This window comes from Schistocerca americana, chromosome 7 (genome assembly GCF_021461395.2).
Source record: "Schistocerca americana isolate TAMUIC-IGC-003095 chromosome 7, iqSchAmer2.1, whole genome shotgun sequence".
NCBI classification, from domain to species: Eukaryota; Metazoa; Arthropoda; class Insecta; order Orthoptera; family Acrididae; genus Schistocerca; species Schistocerca americana.
In genome coordinates, this window is record NC_060125.1 from 171,836,274 (window position 1) to 171,863,716 (window position 27,443).

Below are 27,443 nucleotides of genomic sequence, written 5' to 3' on the forward strand. Positions count from 1 at the left end.
TACAGGACCTGCAACATGCGGTCCTAAATTATCCTGCTGAAATGTAGGTTTTATCAGGGATCGAATGAAGGGTAGAGCCTCGGGTCGTAACACATCTGAAATGTAACGTCGACTGTTCAAAGTTCCGTAAATGCCAACAACAGGTGACCAAGACGTGTAACCAATGGCACCCCATACCATCACGCCGGGTGATGCGCCAGTATGGCGATGACGAATACACGCTTCCAATGTGCGTTCACCGCGATGTCGCCATACACGGATGCGACCACCATGATGCTGTAAACAGAACCTGGATTCATCCGAAAAAATGGCGTTTTGCCATTCGTGCACCCAGGTTCGTCGTTGAGTACACCATCGCAGGCGCTCCTGTCTGTGATGCAGCGTCAAGGGTAACCGCAGCCATGGTCTCCGAGTTGATAGTCCATGCTGCTGCAAAGGTCGTCGAACTGTTTGTGCTGATGGTTGTTGTCTTGAAAACATCATCATCTGTCGACTCAAGGATCGAAACGTTTCTGCATGATCCGTAACAGCCATGCGGATAAGATGCGTGTCATCTCGACTGCTAGTGATAGGAGGCCGTTGGGATCCAGCAAGACTCCGTATTATCCTCCTGAACCCACAGATTCCATATTCTGCTAACAGTCATTGGATCCCGACCAACTCGAGCAGCAATGTCGCGATACGATGAACCGCGATCGCGATAGGCTACAATCCGACATTTATCAAAGTCGGAAACGTGATGGTACGCATTTCTCCTCCTTACACGAGGTATCACAACAACGTTTCACCAGGCAACGCCGGTCAACTGCTGTTTGTGTATGAGAAATCGGTTGGAAACTTTCCTCATGTCACCACGTTGTAGGTGTCGCCACCGGCGCCTACCTCGTGTGAATGCTCTGAAAAGCTAATCAATTGCAAATCATAGCACCTTCTTCCTATCGGTTGCATTTCGCGTCTGTAGCACGTCATCTTCGTGGTATAGCAATGTTAATGGCCATTAGTGTACTTTCTATACACATAAATGATCTGGCAAAATGGTTCAAATGGCTCTGAGCACTATGGGACTTAACATCGATGGTCATCAGTCCCCTAGAACTACTTAGACCTAACTAACCTAAGGACATCACACAACACCCAGTTATCACGAGGCAGAGAAAATCCCTGACCCCGCCGGGAAAAATGATCTGGCAGTCAGGGTGGTAGCAATCTGCGATTGTTCGCTGATGATGCTTTGGTGTAGCAGAAGGCGTCGAAGATAAATGATTGTAACATGCTGCAAGATGATCTACACAACATTTTTAGTTGGTGTGATGAATGTCAGCTGGCTGTTAGTGTAGAAGGATGTAAGTTAATGCGGAAGAGTAGGATAAACAAATCCGTGACATTCAGATGGAACATTAGTAGTGTTCTGCTCGACACTGTCACGTCGTTTAAATATCAGAGCGTAACGCTTTGAAGCCGTATGAAATGGAACGAACCTGTGAGGATTGTGGTAGGGAAGACTAATTGTGGAATGGGGAAATTTTAGAGAAGTGTAGATGTTCTCTAAAGGAGTCCGTTTATAGGACGCTAGTGCGACCTATTTTTGAGTACTGCACAAGTATTTGGGATCCTCACCAGGTCGGATTGAAAGAAGACATCGAAGCAATTCAGAGGCGAGGTGCTAGATTTGTTACCGATAGGTTCGGTCAGAATCGAAGTGTTACGGATTTGCTTGGCAGTTCAAGTGGGAATCTCTGGAGGAAAGGAGACATTACGAGGTGCATTCAAGTTCTAAGGCCTCCGATTTTTTTTTAAATTAACTACTCACCCGAAATCGATGAAACTGGCGTTACTTCTCGACGTAATCGCCCTGCAGACGTACACAGTTTTCACAACGCTGACGCCATGATTCCATGGCAGCGGCGAAGGCTTCTTTAGGAGCCTGTTTTGACCACTGGAGGCAATAGCAGCACGGCTGGTGAATGTGCGGCCACGGAGAGTGTCTTTCATTGTTGGAAAAAGCCAAAAGTCACTAGGAGCCAGGTCAGGTGAATAGGGAGCATGAGGAATCACTTCAAAGTTGTTATCACGAAGAAACTGTTGCGTAACGTTGCGGGTGCGTTGTCTTGGTGAAACAGCACACGCGCAGCCCTTCCCCGACGTTTTTGTTGCAGTGGAGGAAGGAATTTGTTCTTCAAAACATTTTCGTAGGATGCACCTGTTACCGTAGTGCCCTTTAAAACGCAATGGGTAAGGATTACGCCCTCGCTGTCCCAGAACATGGACACCATCATTTTTTCAGCACTGGCGGTTACCCGAAATATTTTTGGTGGCGGTGAATCTGTGCGCTTCCATTGAGCTGACTGGCGCTTTGTTTCTGGATTGAAAAATGGCATCCACGTCTCATCCATTGTCACCACCGACGAAAAGAAAATCCCATTCATGCTGTCGTTGTGCGTCAACATTGCTTGGCAACATGCCACACGGGCAGCCATTTGGTCATCCGTCAGCATTCGTGGCACCCACCTGGATGACACTTTTCGCATTTTCAGGTCGTCATGCGGGATTGTGTGCACAGAACCCACAGAAATGCCAACTCTGGAGGCGATCTGTTCAACAGTCATTCGGCGATCCCCCAAAACAATTCTCTCCACTTTCTCGATCAAGTCGTCAGACCGGCTTGTGCGAGCCCGAGGTTGTTTCGGTTTGTTGACACACGATGTTCTGCCTTCATTAAACTGTCGCACCCACGAACGCACTTTCGACACATGCATAACTCCATCACCACATGTCTCCTTCAACTGTCGACGAATTTCAATTGGTTTCACACCACGCAAATTCAGAAAACGAATGATTGCACGCTGTTCAAGTAAGGAAATCGTCGCCATTTTAAGTATTTAAAACAGTTCTCATTCTCGCCGCTGGCGGTAAAATTCCATCTGCCGTACGGTGCTGCCATCTCTGGGACGTATTGACAATGAACGCGGCCTCATTTTAAAAGAATGGGCATGTTTCTATCTCTTTCCAGTCTGGAGAAAAAAACTGAGGCCTTAGAACTTGAATGTACCTCGTACTTTCGAAGAACACTGGTGAGAAAGTTTAGAGAACCGGCATTTGAAGCTGACTGCTGAACGATCTTACTGCCGCCAACATACACTTCGCGTTGTAATCACGAAGATAAGATACGAGAAAGTAGGGCTCACACGGAGGCATATAGACAGTCGTTTTTCCCTCGCTCTATCTGCCAGTAGCACAGGAAATGGAATGACTAGTTGTGGTACAAGGTGGCTTGCGGGGTATGTATGTAGATGTAGAAAGGAGTCAGCCAGAAGATAAAAGATACCAAGTGTTTCAGAACTAAATACAGGATTTTTGTGGGATGATGGGCTGGATATGGGAAATCATTTTAAGTATACGAACGTGGGGCCGCTGACACATATTTGTGACGGCAGGCGACCTCAGAGGTTCATCGGTCCGCCAAGTGGTGCGATAACCTGCGGGACATAAGTTTGGACGTCTAGTGTCATTTGTTTTGATTGGTAACCGCGCCCTAACAAGGACACTCTGTACTAGTTCCCTTTGTCCTCATTCAGTGCAGTGTGCCTAAACTGAGCTTCATCATCAACGTTATTCGCAATCAAGTGTAGTACCAAAGGTAAGGTAGTGCTTTAAGAAACAATGGTATGCACTTGCAAATGTAAAAAGATTGTTTGCGTAGGACACGGAACGTTTCACGCGGGATAAACTTCCAGACATGCACTAGGCCTTTGGTGCTGCAGGAAATGTGGAAGGAGCTCGGCGTTTGTACGCAGAACGTTATCCAAACAAACGAACACCAAATCAAAGAACATTTGCTGTTGTGGATCGTCGTCTCCATGAAAGGGGCACATTAGAGGGAGATTTACATGCTCGAGGTCGACCACAGAGCGTACGCAATCCTGGTTTCGAAAAACGAGTCCTACAAATGTTCAACAACAGTACTTCAGATAGCGTACACTCCCTTCCTATGCTCTAAATGCTAGTTCTAGCCGTGTTTGGAAGAGTCTGCTTGATGAACATCGCCCTCCCTGCAAGTTGTGTAAGATACAGAACCTTCTATCCCCTGATTTTCCAATTCGGAACGACTTTGCACTATGTTTTTATTTTTCAGCAAAGTATGCTAACTCCCGACTTTGTGAACATTGTTCTGTCGACTGCGAAATCGAAGAATGTTCAACACTCACACCGCCCACGTACGGTCTCGTGAAAATCCTAGAGGTGTGTCTGTCCACCATTTTCAGGAACGATTTTCAGTTAATGTCTGGGCTGCAATTCTTCACAACCAAGTAGTGGAGCCTTACATTCTTCCACACTGACTGGTCACATTTTCCACGTCTGGCCCAGCGGTTCTAGGCGCTGCAGTCTGGAAACGCGCGACCGCTAAGGTCGCAGGTTCGAATCCTGCCTCGGACATGGATGTGTGTGATGGCCTTAGGTTAGTTAGGTTTAAGTAGTTCTAAGTTCTACGGGACTGATAACCTCGGAACTTAAGTCTCATAGTGCTCAGAGGCATTTGAACCATTTTTTCCGCGTCTTTTTCGAACACGTACTTCCTGCTCTTCTTGAAGACGTGCCGCTTCAAACCAGAAGACAAATGTTCTCCCAGCATAGTGGGACACCTCCCCATTTCACAAATCGAGTGAGGAGATTGTTGGACAGAAAATACCCTGGACACTGAATTGGTCGTAATGGGCCTGTTCGCCGGCCTGCAAAATCCCTAGATCTCAAAACATTCGTTTTTTATCTTTGGAGCCACGCAATGTCTCTTATGTGTCAGACCCTGTAAACAATGTGGAAGAACTCATAGCTCGAATTGCTGTTACTGCACGAGACGTCCGAGATCAAGCCAATGAAACATTATCCAGTGCCCATCGTTCCGTGGTTCTACGTCTAGAATTATACGATCTAGTCTATGGGGCACACTTAGTATATTTACTGCAGTAATTACAATGCACGGTGATGATTCCTCCAGGCAAACCGAATTCTCTTTGGCGTTTGTATCGCACTAACTATGAGTAAGGGACGGCACGTGCAAATACTTCAAATGATTGCCTATATCGCCGGCCGGGGTGGCCGAGCGGTTCTAGGCGCTACAGTCTGGAACCGCGCGACCGCTACGGTCGCAGGTTCGAATCCTGCCTCGGGCATGGATGGGTGTGATGTCCTTAGGGTAGCCTTTGTTTAAGTAGTTCTAAATTCTGGGACCTTATAAGTTAAGTCCCATAGTGCTCAGAGCCATGTGAACCATTGCCTATATCCAACTTATCTACCTACAAAAATTCTGTACAAAAATGTTCAAATGTGTGTGAAATCTTATGGGACTTAACTGCTAAGATCATCAGTCCCTAAGGTTACACACTAATTAACCTAAATTATCCTAAGGAGAAACACACACGCCCGTGCCCGAGGGAGGACTCGATCTCCGCCAGGATCAGCCGCACAGTCCATGACTGCAACGCCTTGGACCGCTAAAAATTCTGTACTAATTTCTGAAAGACCTGGTATTGAGATTTATAGCCACAGTGGAAGAAATGTTGATTAAAATTGCCAAACACACAGGAAGAAAATTGATATTAGAGAAAAGGGCGGTGTAAGTCGTAAACAAAATTAGAGAACGGTGCAACTGGTATGAATTACCTCTTTCGAACTCCTAGATGTTGAGAAAGCCTTTGATTCAGTTTCAGTTAACGGCTCGGTCGAACAGATAGAGGACCGCACGTGCGCACAGAACGCGCTGTTGACCGCTACTGTCTGTCGTGTAGTGTTAGGTTGTGTGCACAGTGGCAGCGACAACGGTCGGCGGACACCATCGCCAGGGGCCGCCAGATAACACGGTCCGACAGTGCATCCGATGTCTTTAGATTCTGGCAGGATCAAGGAGGCTAGCATCAATTTTAACATCATTGGCGGGGGAGGGTGCTACGACACATGTGTACAGAGAGACGAGTACCGTATTGCAGCTTTTGATACTAAAACGACGCAGAATGCATGTGAATGAGTTATATCTGACTCGAAAAGAATGTGTCGAATACAATACACTCTTTCCTCACAAATAAACACACAAACTTTACGATCAATGGAGATAAAAGAGAGAAAAGTTCTGTTACATACTCGAGACGATTCGTGGTGACAATAAGAAGCAAGATTACAAATGCTCTGCACAATATCAGTTAAATACAGCAAATGAGACGGAGGTCAGTTAACCTGAAATGGCTGTCATTCAGCATATGATGAGAGACAAACATAAAGTTTAGTATAATATGCTCTGGGCAACTAAACCACTGAAAAATGAAAAAAACGTACACCACTTTTACAAACGTCCTCATTGAACGAAATCGCTACACCACTGGCTCAAAAATAGCATTAAGCAGCAAAAATAATTCGTAGACAGCAACTGCTCACAAAAAAATAAAAGATCCACCACAGTACATTTAAGCGTAAAATACACCACGCTTCTCACTTGAGCAAACTATTTTTTGAGGTTATAATTTACGTGTATATTTTTTGAGGCTATAATTTACGCGCAAGATACCCGATAAATATTTTGCCTACTTGTGGTTTGCAAATATGCTGCGATTTCAGTCCTTAGACTCCGACCTTTATCTCGATTATAATATTTTTCATCCGAGCCTTGGACTAAATTTACTGCTTTCTCACAGTCCATATTTCGTATGCAAGAACGTAAGACGATTAACCGAACAAAACAGACTGATCTGAGTTTCACCGATTGTCGTGTGAAATTTGAAATTTGTGGCAAGTTCCTGTGGGGCCAAACTGCTGAGGTCATCGGTCCCTAGGCTTACACACTACTTAATCTAACTTAAACTGCCTTACGCTAAGGACAACACACACACACACACACACACACCCATGCCCGAGGGAGGACTCGAACCTCCGATGAGAGGAGCCGCGCGAACCGTGGCAAGGCACGCGAACCGTGGCAAGGCCCCTTAGACCTCGCGGCTACCACGTGCGGCTGTCATTTGAAGTCTGTACCTTCGGGCGATAAGAACGGTTGCATTGACACCGGGCACGTTGTGGCGTACTGATTTGAGAAGATCGACCGTCTTCGGTCGATGTCGGTCGTCGGCGGAATTCACCGATATCAATGTGTCGGCCTCCATAGCTGAACGGTTTACGGACACAAAAATTTATTTGACTTCTGGCTCTATTTGCAAGAAAGACCTAATGGTATTGCCGGGCATACCAGATTTCGACGATGCTTCGCAAGCTACCCATGGAGTGCCTTTCACAGCCCGCCGTGTAGTTGGAATGTTCCAGGCAGTGGTAGATGAGGTCAGAACGAAGTGCAAACGATCATACATTGAACTATCTGTATCAGTGGGCGCAGTCGCTGGGAAGCCTGACTACGAAGTGGTAGCTTTATTTTCATGTTATTTATGTTTACGATCTTCGATGGTGTCTTCATTCTGTTTTAGTTTTCCACGCTTGACTATCTATGACTGTTCGCACATCTATATAACGAAAAAAAAAACACCCTTCCGTACCCCTACTACAATACCCTTTCCCCTCTTCCTTTCATCGTGTTATTGTGGGTTGGCGCACACACGTTAGTCCTGTATAGTATACTTTCTTCACATTTTAGATGGGGGATGGTTACGTATAGTTAGGAAGGCAACGCCTGAAGAGGTAAGAGTTCATTTTTGTTTGACAGGGACACAAGTGGCAGTGCCCCGTAGGGATGGATATGATTTTTATTTCTTTTTGTTAGGTACAAAAAAAAAGTCGACGCGGTAGAGTGCCTTGCGATGGGCCCGGGTTCGATTCCCGGCAGGGTCGGCGATTTTCTCCTAACTGGGGCCGGGCGTTTTGCTGTCCTCACCATCATGTCATCCTCATTGACACACAGTCGCTGAAGTGGCGTCATCTAAAAGGACTTGCACCATGCGACCGGTCTACCCGACGGGAGTCCCGCGCCACACGACATTTCATTTCAGCGCCACTATGACCGCAGCCTTACTGTCACACGGGGCAAGGGCAGGCCGCAGCGATGAGTTTACTGCACGGTGCTCTTTAGCCGGTGAGTCAGCTGCCGTGCAGCAGACATCAGTAGCACTTCCGCACTCTCGTCGAGAAAGTGAAGAAAGTTGTTCAATACTGACGAGCCAACACATTATGACCACTCCTCGCTGCTAGTTGACAGCCGACTGGTGGTTTTGTGGACACTTGACGAGGAAAGGAAAGTATGTAACCGGAGCAGAGGGGTACGGAGGAACCATTCTAGCGACGATACGAGTCGCAGATCGGAAAGAGATGTCAAATAAAACTCATTTCACACGTCTAATTTCCAAATTTATTTTGTTTCGCTACGAGTTTCGGCGATTTACTACGCCATCTTCAGGTCCCTGACCGACCTGTAGGAAGATGATTGTTGAAGTGATTGCTATAGCAAGCAGAAATCTACTAATACCAGTACTGCTGGTCTCTGTTTTAACCAGAACCGAAGTGGAATCTTCCTACACGTCGGTCAGGGACCTGAAGATTTCGTAGTAAATCGCCGAAACTGGTAACCAAATAAAATAAGTTTGGAAACTAGACGGCTGAAAAGTGTTTCATTTCACATCCTGTATCGAACAGCCGAGTCCCGTAACAATCTCTGTAAAGATGGACATACAGGGGCAAATGGGAAACTCCTCTCACATAAGCGGCTTTCACAAAGCGGTGATTGTTATGGCTCGGCGCCAGGGATGAAGCATCTCTGAAACGGCTAAGCTCATGGACTGTTCAAGTGCGCACATGAAAAGTGGCTGAAGAACGGCGAAAACACGAGCAGGCGACGAAGTATTAGACATCCACGCCTCATCAAACAACTTGGCAGTGAAGCCTTATCCGCTTTGTTAAAGGCAGCGATCTGTGGCAGGACTGACGACAGAGTAGGATGCAAGTGCAGCCAGAAGTATTTCGGAGCACACCCTTCAGCGCACATCGTTGAACATCGTACTCCACACCACGCGACCCGTAGGTGTTCCCATGTTGGCCCAGCGACATCGCCAACTGTGACTGCTATGGGAACTACATCATCGAAATACACTCCTGGAAATTGAAATAAGAACACCGTGAATTCATTGTCCCAGGAAGGGGAAACTTTATTGACACATTCCTGGGGTCAGATACATCACATGATCACACTGACAGAACCACAGGCACATAGACACAGGCAACAGAGCATGCACAATGTCGGCACTAGTACAGTGTACATCCACCTTTCGCAGCAATGCAGGCTGCTATTCTCCCATGGAGACGATCGTAGAGATGCTGGATGTAGTCCTGTGGAACGGCTTGCCATGCCATTTCCACCTGGCGCCTCAGTTGGACCAGCGTTCGTGCTGGACGTGCAGACCGCGTGAGACGACGCTTCATCCAGTCCCAAACATGCTCAATGGGGGACAGATCCGGAGATCTTGCTGGCCAGGGTAGTTGACATACACCTTCTAGAGCACGTTGGGTGGCACGGGATACATGCGGTCGTGCATTGTCCTGTTGGAACAGCAAGTTCCCTTGCCGGTCTAGGAATGGTAGAACGATGGGTTCGATGACGGTTTGGATGTACCGTGCACTATTCAGTGTCCCCTCGACGATCACCAGTGGTGTACGGCCAGTGTAGGAGATCGCTCCCCACACCGTGATGCCGGGTGTTGGCCCTGTGTGCCTCGGTCGTATGCAGTCCTGATTGTGGCGCTCACCTGCACGGCGCCAAACACGCATACGACCATCATTGGCACCAAGGCAGAAGCGACTCTCATCGCTGAAGACGACACGTCTCCATTCGTCCCTCCATTCACGCCTGTCGCGACACCACTGGAGGCGGGCTGCACGATGTTGGGGCGTGAGCGGAAGACGGCCTAACGGTGTGCGGGACCGTAGCCCAGCTTCATGGAGACGGTTGCGAATGGTCCTCGCCGATACCCCAGGAGCAACAGTGTCCCTAATTTGCTGGGAAGTGGCGGTGCGGTCCCCTACGGCACTGCGTAGGATCCTACGGTCTTGGCGTGCATCCGTGCGTCGCTGCGGTCCGGTCCCAGGTCGACGGGCACGTGCACCTTCCGCCGACCACTGGCGACAACATCGATGTACTGTGGAGACCTCACGCCCCACGTGTTGAGCAATTCGGCGGTACGTCCACCCGGCCTCCCGCATGCCCACTATACGCCCTCGCTCAAAGTCCGTCAACTGCACATACGGTTCACGTCCACGCTGTCGCGGCATGCTACCAGTGTTAAAGACTGCGATGGAGCTCTGTATGCCACGGCAAACTGGCTGACACTGACGGCGGCGGTGCACAAATGCTGCGCAGCTAGCGCCATTCGACGGCCAACACCGCGGTTCCTGGTGTGTCCGCTGTGCCGTGCGTGTGATCATTGCTTGTACAGCCCTCTCGCAGTGTCTGGAGCAAGTATGGTGGGTCTGACACACCGGTGTCAATGTGTTCTTTTTTCCATTTCCAGGAGTGTAGGTCCGTAGATGGATGAAAACATGTCCTCTGGTCCGATGAATCACGTTCTTGACCAGGTCGATTTTCGTGACCGGATACGCCGCCATACAGGCGAAAGACTCGAAACGTACACGGCGCCATGGACGCTGGTCGGTGGTGGCAGTATTATACACTGAAGAGCCAAAGAATGTGGTACAACTGCCTAATATCGTGTAGGGCCCCCGCGAGCACCCAGAAGTGCCGCAACACGACGTGGCAGGGGGTCGACTAATGTCTGAAGTAGTGCTGAAGGGAACTGAGACCGTAAATCCTGCAGAGCCGTCCATAAATCCGTAAGAGTACGAGGGGCTGGCGATCTCTTCCGAACAGCACGTTGCAAGGCATCCCAGATATGCTCAATAATGTTCATGTCTGTGGAGTTTGGCGACCAGCGGATGTGTTTAAACTCATAAAAGAGTTCCTGGAGCCACTCTGTAGCAATTCTGGACGTGTGGAGTTTCGCATTGCCCTGCTGGAATTGCCCAATTCTGTCGGAATGCGTAATGGACATGAGTGGATGCCTACGTGCGTGTCACCTGTCAGAGTCGTATCTAGACGTGTCAGGGGTCTCATATCACTCCAACTTGACACGCCCCACACCATTACAGAGCCTCCTCCAGCTTGAACAGCCCTCTGCTGACATGCAGGGTCCATGGTTTCATGAGGTTTACTCCATACCCGTACGCGTCCATAGCTCGATACAACTTGAAACGAGACTCGTCCGACCAGGCAACGTGTTTCCAGTCATCAACAGTCCAATGTCGATGTTGACGAGCCCAGGAGAGGCGTAAAGCTTTGTGTCATGCAGTCAGCAATGGTACACGAGTGGGCCTTCGGCTCCGAAAGCCCATATCGATGATGCTTCGTTGAAAGGTTGGCACACTGACACTTTTTCATGGCCGAGAATTGAAATCTGCAGCAATTTGCGGAAGGGTTGCACTTCTGTCACGTTGAACGATCCTCTTCAGTCGTCGTTGGTCCCGTTCTTGCAGGATCTTTTTCCAGCCGCACCAGTGTCGGAGATTTGATGTTTCACCGCATTCCTGATATTCACGGTACTCTCGTGAAATGGTCGTACGGGAAAATCCCCACTTCATCGCTACCTCGGAGATGCTGTGTCCCATCGCTTGTGCGCCGACTACAACACCACCTTCAAACTCACTTTAATCTTGATAACCTACCATTGAAGCAGCAGTAACCGATCTAACAACTGTGCCAGACACTTGTCGTCTTATATAGGCGTTGCAGACAGCAGCGCCGTATTCTTCCTGTTTACATACCTCTGTAGTTGAATACGCGTTCTATACCAGTTTCTTTGCCGCTTCAGTGTATTTTGTGCGGGACATCCGCCTGGCCTTCAATAGGAACTACGATAGCAATCAAAGGCACCCTGACAGTTGTGGCCTACCTGAAAACTATTTGAACCACCTGCATCCCTTGATGCTTCATGTCTTCCCCAACGGCAGTGGTATCTTTCAGTTGGATTACCGTCAGTGTCACAAGGCCAGACTTGTGCTGCATTGGCTTGGTGAACACTCCGATAACTCACGTTGATGTCTTATCCAACAAAGGCACCAGATTTGAATCCGATGAAAGACATCAGGCGCCCACAATCAACCAGCCGATAATTTATGGAAATTGTAGGGTCCGCGCGGAGACATTTTGTGGCACGTACCTCCGAAAACTTGACAATGATTTTGCCGAAACCATGCGACGCTGCATCGCAGCTGTCATGCGTTCAAAAGGTTGTCCAGCACGCTATTAATGAAATGGTTACCACGTTTGGTTCATCCGTGCAAATTATCAATGCGTCAGAAACGGAAAATTTACAGTCAGTGTGTGTTACCATTTATAATATATGCTACTTGTAGACTTAATGTTAAAAGCATTCAAAAACTGGGAGTTGGGAGAGATGAGTGCTGTCAACTACAAGGCTATCACAAAACTAACTGATGGACTGAAGAAGGAACTGGGGTCGAAGACGTAATGATGACAAGAATGGAAAAGGAATGGAGATGAGAGCGACATATAGCCAAGAAAATGGATGATGTGGCACTAGTAAATTCTTTTCCTTGTCGCAAGAGATAAGAAAAGTACGCGTGACGGCGACCTAATGTAAGCGCATTATAAGCAACTTAGATTCGTATCGCTGAAGGTTGTATCGCACGATCTGTGGGCTTTCTCTGAATCGCTGGCGTTGTCATTATTGCACGCCAGCCTCATCCGTCCCATAGTGCACTTGTGACGCTGTCTTAGCGTGTTCAGAACACGGAGTCCCCGGGATGTGCCTGGTTGAGAGGGCCCTTGCAGAACGAACGTCGTGCGGCGCCAAGGCCACGACTGCGGGTCTCAAGCTAAGGAGAATACTCGGCGTTGGTTCTTACCGGCTGCGTTGAAGGACAAGTGCCGTTGAGCGAGCGTTATTGCTGCTCCTTAAGGCCATCGAGTACCGTAACGGTACCTCTGATAAGCCGACTGTCGAGCGTCAGTCGTTAAAATACCAACTGGAACTTTTTCGTTCTACGTAAACTCCCTTTACGCGCTATCCTCGTTATTGTTCAGCACGAGAAACCTAACTGAAACCTACTGCCATGGTAGAAGGTGATCAGAAATTAAGCTGAAAGTACATTAGTAGAGGAAAATTAAATGACTGGCTTTCCGAGTTAGTTATCTGATCCGTAAAGAGGGCAAATGAACACTGCAAACTTTAAATTTAGCATTCGACTGAAATAAAATAAAATATTTAGAAGAGAAAACCTTAAGCGTCAAAATTTTTCAGAGAGTAGAATCCTAAATTAGAAACTGTCCAAAGTGACTTGAAGGCGCCGGCCGGAGTGGCCGAGCGGTTCTAGGCGCTGCGGTCTGGAACCACGAGACCGCTACGGTCGCAGGTTCGAATCCTGCCTCGGGCATGGATGTGTGTGATGTTCTTAGGTTAGTTAGGTTTAACTAGTTCTAAGTTCTAGGGGTCTAATGACCTCAGAAGTTGAGTCCCATAGTGCTCAGAGCCATTTGAACCATTTTTTGCTGTCTCCTTTACAGGTGAACCACTCTTTCTTAAAATTCTCCGAATAAACCGAAGTCGACCATTTGTCTTTCCTACCACATTTCTCACACGCTCGTTCTATCTCCTATCACTCTGTAACGTTACGCCCAGACATTTAAACGACTTGACTGCGTCAAGCAGAACACTAGTGATATTATATCCGAACATTACAGGTTTCTTCTTCCTACTCATCTGCTTTAACTTACATTTTTCCACATTTACAGCTAGTTGCCATTCATCACACCAACTAGAAATTTTGTCTAAGTTGTCTTGTATCTTCCTACAATCACTCAACTTCGACATCTTTCCGTACACCAAAGAATCATCAGCAGAGAACCACAGATTGGTTCCCATGTGTCCACCAAATCATTTATCTACAAAACGACAGCGGTCCTATCATACTTCCCTGGGGCACTTCTGACAATAGCCTTGTCTCTGATCGACATTCGCCGTCGAGGACAACATACTGGGTACTATTACTTAAGAAGTCTTCCATCCACTCACGTGTCTGTGAACTTATTTCATACGCTCATTCCTTTGTTGACAGCCATCCTGGGATGTCGGTCTTGGTAAGGTCAGCCCACACATTGTCCACCAATCTAGCTCGTGTTCATACTTTCCTTCTGGTGGAATAAAATCTGCTTTTCATTATTCGTTCGGGCATCCTGTCTTGTGTTTTCCTTTCCACATGTCTCAACAGCGTATTCTCTACATTTCAAACCCATATCCAACAACTAGTCGTAAAAGGGAATAATATCCTCTTAACGTGGTCGTTCTTCTAATTAGAGAATTCGTAAATACCTTCAAGTTTGCATAACAGGCTCTGTTTCCTTCCTGTGACATTTCTCTGACAGACTGTCCCATATTATTATCACTGGTTACGACGGCTGTATTCACTGGTTTTATTCATACGTAACCTGTTTTGGTGTTACAATAGACAATAATCCAGCCCCTCTGAGAGTTTGGGTGAACACTCTGATACCGGGAATCAGATATATACCTTCTGTAGAAGGTCGAAAACGTCGGTGTCCGCTAAACTGACGCTTCTTATCGCCTATGGTGCGTACAATGGCAGTACATCAACTCAGCTGTTGGCAACAAGAAGTGATCTATTTATCACCGGTAGCTGAGCTGATGTACTGCTTCAGTACACACCATATGGATAACTACGAAGACGGTAGGCTGTAGCCGTTATCTATATTGAAATTGTAATCACTCTTCGATATTTCGGCTGCTTTACGGACTTTCTTCTATACTTTCTGCAGCTAGCACGCGGATGTTCTTAAAATCCCTAACTTGTTCACATTCTTCCTGAAGCTCCGCCACCACTGATTTCATCTTTTGTCTTGATCGTGTGTGGTGTTCGTGCTCTTTAACTCGTTATTTATTGTCCTTCCAGTTTCTCCAGTATACACTTTCCCACAACTACGCATCACTTCATAAGCTCCATCAGTGTTGAGCTAGCCAGGCACATACGTTGTAGGTTGGCAAAAGTTTTTTGTTTTATGTTGAAAGCTTCCGACTGATTCTGCCTATCTGGTCGGTTACTCTACACACAAACAGGAACCTAACAGAGTGTGAAGGAGGTTCCTTGTTATTCTTGCTTACATTATCAATATTACCGCTTCGTCTGAAGGCTCTGTTTATGGAAAGGCGTTGGCCGTCAGTGTTCCTCTACGGAAATCTAGCTCTGATCGCAGGCTTATCTTGTCACTCATGCGGAATGCACGCGATGACAAGAGTTCTCAGAGCAACTTGCTTCTGGGCTGAGTGGTTGGGTAGTGGGAAGCGGCGTCTAGACACATTTTTGTGTTGGCAGCTTTGCTATAAACTCTGTGGACGAGAGTTTTATCAGGTGTTCTGTAGACTAAACACATCTGAAAACGAGAGGCCGGCAGCACACTCCGCCTTCAGGGTTAAGAAGATTTTTGGATGAAAGTTATTCAGAAAATAGCGGAGTTTACTCTCTCTTCCTGTTGTGTGGCGATACTGCACATATGGAAGCCACATTACTTAAAGCCTTTTATTCGAGATGCTCTATAAAAATGTCAGCTGTTACGGGCGACAAAGGTGAGGTCATAGCAACCTCGTCACATTGCTCATAGAAGTCCCCCCTTATATCTGTTTATGATTGTTACCAAATATCTCGAAAAGTTCTTGGCAGATTAACTCCAAATCTTTAAAAGCTCTAATAAACATTCAAACGGACATAGGCTACATATTTTTGAATATATTCGTAAATAATACCGTACATAAACATATTGCATAATGAGAAACCCTAAGCAAAAATCTGGAAAAGTTGTTGATTGACTTATTTCCAATTACTATGCTGCAATACACTTTCGGACGGACATAAGTTACATATTTTAATAAAATCTCTTAAAACTCGTGACCTACTTCGAGTATTTGCCCGATACTGCAATAAACATTCAGACGAACATACGCTGCGTATTTTTTAAATATACTCGTATTTAATATGTGGATGTATTATTTGAGGGAAAACGTTGTTAACGAAAATCTCGAACAGTTGTTGGTCGATTTACTTCTAATTATAATACTTCTAACTTATAAAACACTGCAATAAGCATTCATACGGATTCATTACTAATCATTAGGATGTATTCAGGTACTCGTGACCAATACTTCAGCATATTACTTCGTATTTCGATACAATTTTACATGGATAGTTAGCAACAAGTTTTCTGACAAGAAAGTAATGATTTTCTTTTAAAACCAACTGCGAGAAAGAAAATACAGTGTGCTGTGCTGTGCTATGAAAATATGCGGTTTCGCTTTCTTTCTCGCAGTGAGTTTTAACTAAGGTAACGCCATTTATCTCATTAGACAAACTCTTTCTCCCAAATAAATTCTTTCTCCTTATATGTAACTTTGGACTTGTTTTCTTCCTCGCATTCGATTTTTATCAGGTTCAAAAATGGCTCTGAGCACTATGCGACTTAACTTCTGAGGTCATCAGTCGCCTAGAACTGAGAACTAATTGAACCTAACTAACCTAAGGACATCACACACATCCACGCCCGAGGCAGGATTCGAACCTGCGACCGTAGCAGGGTTTTATCAGAAAATTGGAAAGTTGCATTTCTTGCTCATTGCATTATGATTGGAATACTACTACGGAAATTGAATCGTTCGAAACCCTGTGTTGTGGCTGTGCTCTCTTGTAATGTTTAGTGGTTCCTGGCTGGATGAGGAGAGGATGGTATGATAGGTGGCTGGCCCGTTTCCTTTGACAACAACATACAAGTGCACTCGTGGTTATAAAACACTTATACAGGAACCAATTGAGTACGTAACTTCAGTTATGTCCAATCTGAAGTTGTATGCTTAACAGCAATCAGATGAGGTGATGTACTAATTCTTGAATCTTGTCGGCATCCATATCACAGCTGTATACAATGAGTAACGTTTCCTCAGGGTGCGAGGGGACGACTATCAGTGTGGAAGACTAGGCCACATTGCGACGTATTGAGGTGCAATGTGAACTGAACCCAAATTCGACGTACTGAGGTACTGAGATTGAGGGATTGAGACAGCTCGGTCGGCTGCGGCGGCCTATATGCACGCTGACCAGGGGGCGTTATCGGCGCGTTGCCTGTGGGCGTGTCTTGCTCTTCTCTTGTCATAGGCGCGCCTAGGTCAGCGCCTGCTATCCTAGTGCCGACCGGTGTGCTGGCGAAGGCGTACGCCAGCTCACCTTGTAATCTTGCGCGTTCGCAAATTAATACTGTGCAAAATACTGTCATTGAAGCTACTATCCTCGCATATCCAGCAGTTGGAGAGGTCTCGCTCATACTCCGTATACCAGTGATCCCAGCCGATTTACGCACTCACTTTAAGGGACTTCAATTCCCAAAAAATGCTTCGTTTGCGGCGCCAGTAAACAAGGGTCAAGATCAGAGAAAGCGGTGAAGAGGAAATGGACAGAATGAGAGAGATAGGAAATCGAAAGAGAGAGGCGGGGGGGGGGGGGGGGGGACGAGGAGACAGACAGAGAGAGGAGGAGGAGGGAAAGAGGAGCAGATGGACGGAGAAATTGGGAGGAGGTTGAATGAGAGATGGGGGAGGAGGGGATGAATAGAGAGTGAGGGAGGAGGAGGTGGAGAGAGAAGGACACTTTGAGAGGAGAGAAGGAAATTGAGTAATACACTACTGGCCATTAAAATTGCTACACCACGAAGATAACGTGCTACAGACGCGAAATTTAATCGACAGGAAGAAGATGCTGTGATTTGCAAATGATTAGCTTTTCAGAGCATTCACACAAAGTTGGCGCTGGTAGCGACACCTACAACGTGCTGACATGAGGAAAGTTTCCAACCGATTTCTCATACACAAACAGCAATTGACCGCCGTTGCCTGGTGAAACGTTGCTGTGATGCCTCGTGTAAGGAGGAGAAATGCGTACCATCACGTTTCCGACTTGGATAAAGGTCGGATTGTAGCCTATCGCGATTGCGGTTTATCGTATCGCGACATTGCCGCTCGCGTTGGTCGAGATCCAATGACTGTTAGCAGAATATGGAATCGGTGGGTTCAGGAGGGTAATACGGAACGCCGAGCTGTATCCCAACGACCTCGTATCACTAGCAGTCGAGATGACAGGCATCTTATCCGCATGGCTGTAACGGATCGTGCAGCCACGTCTCGATCCCTGAGTCAACAGATGGGGACGTTTGTAAGACAACAACCATCTGCACGTACAGTTCGATGACGTTTGCAGCAGCATGGACTATGAGCTCGGAGACCATGGCTGCAGTTACCCCTGTCGCTGCATCACAGACAGGAGCGCCTGCGATGGTGTACTCAACGACGAACCTGGGTGCACGAATGGCAAAGCGTCATTTTTTCGGATGAGTCCGGGTTCTGTTTACAGCATCATGATGGTCGCATCCGTGTTTGGCGACATCGCGGTGAACGCACATTGGAAGCGTGTATTTGTCATCGCCATACTGGCGTATCACCCGGCGTGATGGTATGGGGTGCCATGGTTACACGTGTCGGTCACCTCTTGTTCGCATTGACGGCACTTTGAACAGTGGACTTACATTTCAGATGTGTTACGACCCGTGGCTCTACCCTTCATTCGATCCCTGCGAAACCCTGCATTTCATCAGGATAATGCACGACCGAATGTTGCAGGTCCTGTACTGGCCTTTTTAGATAGAGAAAATGTTCAACTGCTGCACTGGCCAGCACATTCTCCAGATCTCTCACTAACTGAAAACGTATGGTCAATGGTGGCCGAGCAACTGGCTCGTCACAATACGCCAGTCACTACTGTTGATGAACTGTGGTATCGTGTTGAAGCTGCATGGGCAGTTGTACCTGTACACACTATCCAAGCTCTGCTTGACTCAATGCCCAGGCATATCAAGGCCGTTATTACGGCCAGAGGTTCTGGGTACTGATTTCTCAGGAACCATGCACCCAAACTGCGAGAAAATGTAATCACATGTCAGTTCTAGTATAATGTATTTGTCCAACGAATACTCGTTTATCATCTGCATTTCTTCTTGGTGTAGCAATTTTAATGGCCAGTAGTGTATATCCATTCCAATATACATATAGCACTTGCGAAGGATTGCTGAGTTTCCCAGTTTAAAATAATTGGACCACAAGCACAATTCGACCAAGTCACATATATCTGGAGCAATTTTACCCCCAATGATCTCTATGGCACGTGCTGCTAGCATGTTAGTAAATAAAGGTTTGACATGGAAGCTCATCAGTAAGTCATTCTGGGGTACTTAACGGTGTCCAATATGTCCTTTAAAATGCTTTAAAGGAGCACAGAAGAGTTTACTTTTTTATGCCACTTGTGACACGATTGTGTGACGTGCGTGATGTGTTGTGTTGCCGGCCTAGGCGCTTGAGGCCGGAACCGCCCTGCTGCTACGGTCGCAGGTTCGAATCCTTCCTCGGGCATGGATGTGTGTGATGTCCTTAGGTTTAAGTAGTTCTAAGTTCTAGGGGACTGATGACCTCAGATGTTAAGCCCCATAGTGCTCAGAGCCATTTGAACCATTTTTGTGTTGTTGCAGGAGGTGTACGGGTACCGGCTGAGCGCGGGCCGCCAGTGTCTAGCGTGGCTGGGCTTCCTAGCGACGGCGGGCCTGCTGCGGCTCGTGTGCCACTGGTTCCCGCGGATGCTGCTCTACCTCACCCACTGCCCCTGCAGCCTGCGCGACGCGCAGAAACTGCTCTGCGTGGTGAGTACCGCCGCCCCCTCTGCTGTTTTGTGTGAATTACGGTAAAGGCTTTTGAGAATCTGAAGGAAGTCGTACAGGGTGTTTCAAAAACATTCATCCCATCTCACAAGGCTACATTTTCTACCCTCCTGTCTATTGAAATTGCAGCACCATGAAGGCAGCCTACACTGAGGTAACAAAAGTCATGGGATAACGATATGCAGATACACAGTTGGCAGTAGTATCGCGTACAGTAGGTATAAAGGGCAGTGCATTGCCAGACCTCTCTTTTGTACTCAGGCGAAATGCACGCGAAGACAAGAGTTTTCAGAGCAGTTTACTTCTGGTCGGAAGGGTGGCACGGTGAGAAGCGGCGTCTAGACTTTGAATGCAGATTGGTAGTTGGAGCAAACCCATGGGACATTCCATTTCGCAAATTGTTTATTGTGTCTCACTGTTTAGAGGCACAAAACGTGTAGGTGTTTTCAGCTCGTTACTAAATGCAAATAAGTAGGAGGCCGAGGTGATAGGAGCTGAAGGAGCCCAGGTTGCAATAATATGCGGTATGGCAGACTGTTAGAGAGAAGGATTATTATTCAAGAAACACTTAGTACAATGAAAATTACTTATCTTCAGTAGTTTGTAGGGCTGCAGCTGCGGCTATGAACTGACAATCTCGTAACATGGAATACCATGAACTAATACAACTTATTCTCAGGGACTATGCCTGATGGGCCGTCCTCAGAAAACAAACGCAAACATTACAGAACTGGCTGAGGGCCGAGTATGAAAGTACGTCTGCCTAGGTTGAAATGTAGCTAAGAAGTGAACGAGGCACACTCCAGTTCCGTCGAGCTGCACAGCCCGCTAGAGTGCGCTGTGCTCGGCCGACGACGGGCTGCCAACCTTGTGTTGGCGCGGCGTTGTAGTGGTATCTGTGGCCATGATACTACATTGTTAGTGAATTCAATATTTCAAAATCCACAGTGTCAACAGTGAGCCGACAATACCAAATTTCAGCCATTATTTCTCACCTCTGACAATGCAGTGACCGACGGCCTTTACTTAACGACCGAGAGGAGGGGCGTTCGATTGTAGTTGTCAGTGCTAACAGACAAGCAACACTGCGTGAAATAACGGCAGAAATCAATCCGTGATGCACGAAGAACGTATCCGTTAGGACAGTGGGGCGAAATTTGGCATTAATGGACTTTGGCAGCAGATGCAAACAGCACAACATCGCCTGTAGCGCCTCTCCTGGGCCGGCCGACGTGGCCATGCGGTTCTAGGCGCTGCAGTCTGGAACCGCGAGACCGCTACGATCGCAGGTTCGAATCCTGCCTCGGGCATGGATGTGTGTGATGTCCTTAGGTTAGTTAGGTTTAACTAGTTCTACGTTCTAGGGGACTAATGACCTCAGAAGTTGTCCCATAATGCTCAGAGCCATTTTTGAGCCTCTCCTGGGATCGTGACCATGTCTATTGGACCTTAGGCGACCGTTTGCAGCCATTTAAGGACTTTGCGTTTCCAAACAACGATACGGCATGTCACTGGGCCACCACTGTTCACGATTTGTTTGGAGAACATTCTGGACAGTTCGAGCGAATGATTTGGCCACCCAGATCGCCCAGCCTGAATCCCATCGAACATTTGTGGGACACAATCGAGAGGTGAGTTCGGTCACAAAATCGTCTTCCGCCAACGCTTCTGCAGTTATGGCAGCACGGCTCAATATATGTGCAGACTTGTTGATTTCATGCCACGTCGAGAGAAAGTAGGTCCGATCCGATATTAGGAGGTATCGCACGATTTTTGTCATTTCAGTGTATAACAAGCGTAAACCTGACTTCACGTGTACCACTTACTTAAACATGCGAACGATTATCATTTCAGTCCAATTTCACAAAGTAGGTAGGAATACCGTCATTTGCAGAGTGTCCTAGGTGGAATGTTCAGTATCCATTTGATGCAATAAAAGTCCATTTGATGCACACAAAAAAAAGCTTCATATGGACGTATGCATTATTCCGAATGGTTTCTGAGATAGAACACAGAAACGTACATTTGTTTTTGCGCTACTAGAGCGCATGTGTGTGTATGTCTTAGCCACCCTCTGACATTTTATTCTAACCCAACCTACCACATTGCTCTCAACCTCTTTCCTCGGGATATCTTTCCGCCATTAAACTAGCCTCTTGAAAGCGCAGTTGTCCATGGTATGTTGTGATCAAGGTAGTGCGAGGAATTGAAAGCGCATCAGAGAGAAGCATTTGGTAACTGTGATTGTACACGCTATGAGGACAATGCCGCTCATCTACAATCAATGAAAACTATGCAGATGTAGTATGCCTCCTTCTGGTGTTTAAGAATACTGTCGGCAACTTCTGACACGAATTCCTTAGCGCAGAATGTTTACCAGAGGTTTCAGCCCACTGTGCGAAACAGGTATTCTTCCAAGTTCCAGTTTTCCTTCTGAACGTGTAGTTCAACAATCTGTGCCACGACATAACACATTGCTATAATGGTGCAGTGTAATCCTACTACCAGCTCACCACGCGTATGTCCCACTAACACTAGAATTACGAACATAGCATACGGAAAAATTGAAACCATTTCACATACAGCGTGTCCCCAATCTTCTCACTGGCGACAGTGCTGCACGACTGAAATTTTGTCAGTGGTTATGACAATTTCCATTTGCTTTCATTGATATTATTCAGCCGCGCGGGATTAGCCGAGCGGTCTAAGGAGCTGCAGTCTTGGACTGTGCGGCTGGTCCCGGCGGATGTTCGAGTCCTCCCTTGGGCATGGGTGTGTGTGTGTTTGTCCTTACGATAATTTAGGTTAAGTAGTGTGTAAGCTTAGGGACTGATGACCTTAGCAGTTAAGTCCTATAAGATTTCACACACATTTGAACATTTTTTGATATTATTCACTCACGAAATCATTTACACAAAATGGGATCAACAATACACGTAGTAATCATAGATGGTCGCAGGAAAATCCACATGCTGCAGACGAAACCAGTTTAAAAGTTCGTTTTTGATCAGTGTTCGCTGCGGCATGGAGGGTAACATGGTGACAGGCCTAGTCATTTTAGAAGAGCGAATGACGGAACAGAATTACTTGCATTTTTTTAAATTCATATGTTGACCACCTTGAGAGCGTTCCTTTGGCCATGCGGACTGCAATGTACTTTTAACTGTCTAGCATGAGAACTAAGGTGACCAACGAAAACTGAACGTGAGAGATAATGCTTCGTCGCCTAATGGCAGTGCTGTTCTCATTAGGAAACGTGAAGAGGCACTCAGACAAACAATACATGCTCTTTCAAGAGTGCACAAATGCTTTGAAGTTAAATGTGGGATATTCGAACATCTATTGTGAATTGCACATCTGTAATGTGACGTGTGCGGTAATGTTTGGAGGTGAATATGCCAAAAATGCATGTTTTTGAATTGATGCTTGCTAAAACGCATGCTGTAATGTTTACTAACTGTTGCGCATGCGTAAACCAGACTGGGCGATGGTCAGGTTGGCATCCCCCCCGTTGTCTGGGGTTTTGCAGAAACATCTTCGGCCTGGAATCTCGTTGTCTGCAGTAGAATTTTCGTAGTGAAGCTTCGAATGGAGCCTCAATGACCAGCGAAGACTTGTCTGGGGCGTCCCGGACACCGATGGAATACCAGAATACTATCCTGACTGTCGCCCGCCATACAGTCCTGCAACTACACTCATGCTCATAAATTAAGGATAATGCTGATACATGGTGTAACAACGCTCTGGTGGGCGGTTTGCATGTTCAAATCACCTCGAGGTATGACCATGCGGTGCATCTGACCTGCGGTCGTCGCACGGTGGCACTGGCAGCAGTCCACATACACAGAGGTGTGTTGGTGCATGTCAGAGTACTGTGCAGCGAGTAAGTGTGCAGACATTTTCAGACGTGCTAATGCAGATTGTGTGCTGAAATTGGCTCAGAGAACACATATTGATGACGTTATGAGGGGTAGAATACTAGGGCGACTGGAGGCTGGTCAAACACAGCTGGTCGTAGCACGGACCCTCCGTGTGCCACAAAGTGTGATCTCGAGATTACGGCAACGATTCCAGCAGACAGGAAACGTGTCCAGGCGCTACATTACGGGACGTCCACAGTGTACAACAACACAAGAAGATCGATATCTCACCATCAGTGCCCGCAGACGGCCACGGAATACTGCAGGTAGCCTTGCTCGGGACCTTACCGTAGCCACTGGTACAGTTGTCTCCAGCCACACAGTCTACAGACGACTGTATTCGCCCGGAGACCTGCAAGGTGCATTCCACTGACCCCTAGTCACAGGAGAGCCCGTAAGGCGTGGTGTCAAGAACACAGTAGATGGTCATTAGAACAGTGGTCCGAGGTTATGTTCACGGACGAGTCCAGGTATAGTCTGAACAGTGATTCTCGCCGGGTTTTCATCTGGCGTGAACCAGGAACCAGATACCAACCCTTTAAAGTCCTTGAAAGAGACCTGTATGGAGGTCGTGGTTTGATGGTGTTCGGTGTGATTATGATTGTTGCACGTACACCCCTGCGTGTCTTTGACAGAGGAACTGTAACAGGTCAGGTGTATCGGAAAGTCATTTTGCACCAGTACGGCCGCTTTTTCGGGGGTGCAGTGGGTCCCACCTTCCTCCTGATGGATGATAAAGAACGGCCCCACTGAGCTGTCATCGTGGAGGAGTACCTAGAAACAGAACATATCAGGCGAATGGAGTGGCCTGCCTGTCCTCCAGACCTAAACCCCATCGAGCATGTCTGGGATGTTCTCGGTCGTCGTATCGCTGCACGTCTTCAAACCCCTACGACACTTCAGGAGCTCCGACAGGCACTGGTGCAAGAATGCGAGGCTATATCCCAGCAGCTGCTCGACCACGTGATCCAGAGTATGCCAACGTGTTGTGCGGCCTGTGTACGTGTGCAAGTTGATCATATCCGATATTGATGTCGGGGTACATGCGCAGGAAACAGTGGCATTTTGTAGCACATGTGTTTCGGGACGGTTTTCTCACCTTATCACCAATACCGTGGAGTTACAGATCTGTATCGTGTGTGTTCCCTATGTGCCTATGCTATTAGCGGCAGTTTTGTGTAGTACCACGTTGTGTGGCACCACATTCTGCAATTATCCTTAATTTATGAGCATGAGTGTAGAAATGATGGCGAGAAGGGCAACTTCTTTTTCATAACAGGACCCTTTAAGTTTTCATCCGCGGGACCCTTACAGCACAACGGTACGTCGACGAGGTTCTGCGCTCCCATTTTGTTGCCCTTCATGACAAGCCATCCTGGACTTAAATTTCAGCAACCTAATTCCCGCCTCCACACGGCGACCATTTCTACTGCTTGCCCTCTTACTTGCCAAACCCTAACTTGGGCAGCAAGGTCACCGGACCGCTCCCTAACCGAAAACGTTTTGAGCATTATGGGCAGGGCCCTAAAGCAGATAGTGATTTTGACGATCGAACCCGCCAGTTGGACAGAATTTCGCACGATATCCCTGAGAGGGACATCTATCAGGTCTCTCAGTGAATGCCAATCTGAATAATTGGTTGCATAAGGATCAGAGGTCGACCAACGCGTTATTGACTTTTTCAGTTCGTAAAGCTCTTTCTTTTGAATTAATCATTCATTTTTTCCGAAATTGCAATCATTTGTTTGTCTGAACATGTTCATCACGTCTGACGATTTCCGTCCCATTCGGATAATTTCTTTGTGGTGCGTCCCTTTTGTTTTTAGAATAAATAACAATGTATATTAAAAGTGTTCTATCTCTGAACCCAATCGGAATTGGGCGTATGTCTGTACGAAGTTTCAAATTGTCGTCCCTGTCAAATCCCTGTATACTGACCATACCTCCTAGGACACTGTGTATTCTATTCATAAGGAAAGATTATGCAACAGGCTTCTTATAGAGGAAGTGCATTTGGTTGTTGGTTGGAGGTAAGAAGATTCTTTTATATACAGCCGGCCGTTGTGGTCGAACGGTTCTAGGCCCTTCAGTCCGGAACCGCGCTGCTGCTACATTCACAGTTTCGAATCCTGCCTCGGGCATGGATGTGTGTGACGTCCTTTGGTTAGTCAGGTTCAAGTAGTTCTAAGTCTAGGGGACTGATGACCTCAGATGTTAAGTCCCATAGTGCTTAGAGCCATTTGAACCATTCTTTTATACATTATTTAAGGAAGAGGAGCGTCTACCTGCACTTGTCGGATTTCCACAACGGCTGGGCATGGCCCTTAGAGACTGTTGTTTATGGTGCCGCGGTATTGCTTCTCGCACTGATCAAGGCGTCACAACGACCATACGAATATGGAATCAATGAGTTCAAGGCGGTCATACTCAACGCCCTGCAGGTTCTCAATAGAACCACATGCCTAGCGCCCAGCGTTGTTTGCATGGCCATGCGGGGCTATTGGGCTATGCGACGTCCCATGAATCACGAAGTAGACTTGTTTGCAGCGAGGCGAGTATCCTTGCACAAGGGTCGGTCAGTGCACCGCCGGTTGGAGCATCACGGAGAGATAGCGCTACGTCAGTATTTGACACAAGAGTAGGACCATGTCGCTTTTGCAGAAGAGTGCTGATTCCGCATACAGCACCACGATGGTCGTAGCCATGTACGGAGACTCCGAGGATAGCGCACATAGATTGCATTCATCGTCGTCACACTGATACAGAATCTGGGGTGATGCTAGGCAGAGCCATTAGGTAGACAATTCGATCATTTCCGGTTCCCACAGACGGTAATTTGGGAAGGATGAGGAAAGACATCGGTCGTCCCCTTTCAAAGGAACCATCCCAGCATTTACCTGAAACGATTTACGGAAATTACGAAAACCTAAATCAGGATGAACTGAAGCGTGCTTGCGCTGTCGTCCTCCCGAATGCGAGTCCAGTGTGCTAACCACTCAACCACTTCGCTCAGTCGGTAATTTGGTCGGCAGTTCCTACATTTCTGAGGTGTTAAGGCCGTAACTGTGGCCTGTTTTCGAGGCCTCTGTGGCATTATCTTTCAACTAAATAACGCAAACGGCCTGTCGCCTGTGCTGTACTGACCTACCTCGACGGTTAGCACCTTCTCGAGATCCCTCACTCACTGAAAAAATTTGGTACTATTAGGAACAATAACTAAAATTTCATTATTTGCTGTCCTTTCTGTCGTTACAATTTTAATGAGTAGAAGTGAGTGTAGTGCAGCAACTCGACGTGGCACGGACTCAAGAAGTCATTGGAGGTCCCCTGCAGAAATACTGACTCATTTTGCCTCTACAGCCGTCCATAATTGCGAAAGTGTTGCCGGTGCAGTATTTTGTACACTAAATGAACTCGCAATTAAGTACCATACATGTTCGATGGAATTCATGTTGGGCGATCTGGGTGGCAGGATCTTTCGCTCGAATTGTCCAGAATCTTCTTCAAACCAATTGCGGAGAACTGGAGCCCAGTGATATGGCGCATAGTCATCCATAAAAAATCCATCGTTGTTTGGGAATATAAAGCCCATAAATGGCTGAAAATGGTCTCCAAGCATCCGAGCATAACTATTTCCAGGCAATGATCGGTTCAGTTGGACGAGAGGACCCAGTCCATTCCATGTAAACACAGCCCTCACTACCATAGAGTCACCG

General features: G+C 47.1%; 1 protein-coding gene across 1 annotated transcript in view; it reads left to right on the forward strand.

Annotated features, from left to right (window-relative positions):
- The window catches only part of LOC124621805 (polyamine-transporting ATPase 13A3-like), a 376,394-nt gene that overhangs the window by 215,516 nt on the left and 133,435 nt on the right, over nt 1-27,443 (forward strand). The window contains exon 3 of the mRNA XM_047147242.1: nt 19,622-19,789. Within this exon, the coding sequence (XP_047003198.1) occupies nt 19,622-19,789 (168 nt within the window). The remainder of the gene's footprint in view (nt 1-19,621; nt 19,790-27,443) is intronic.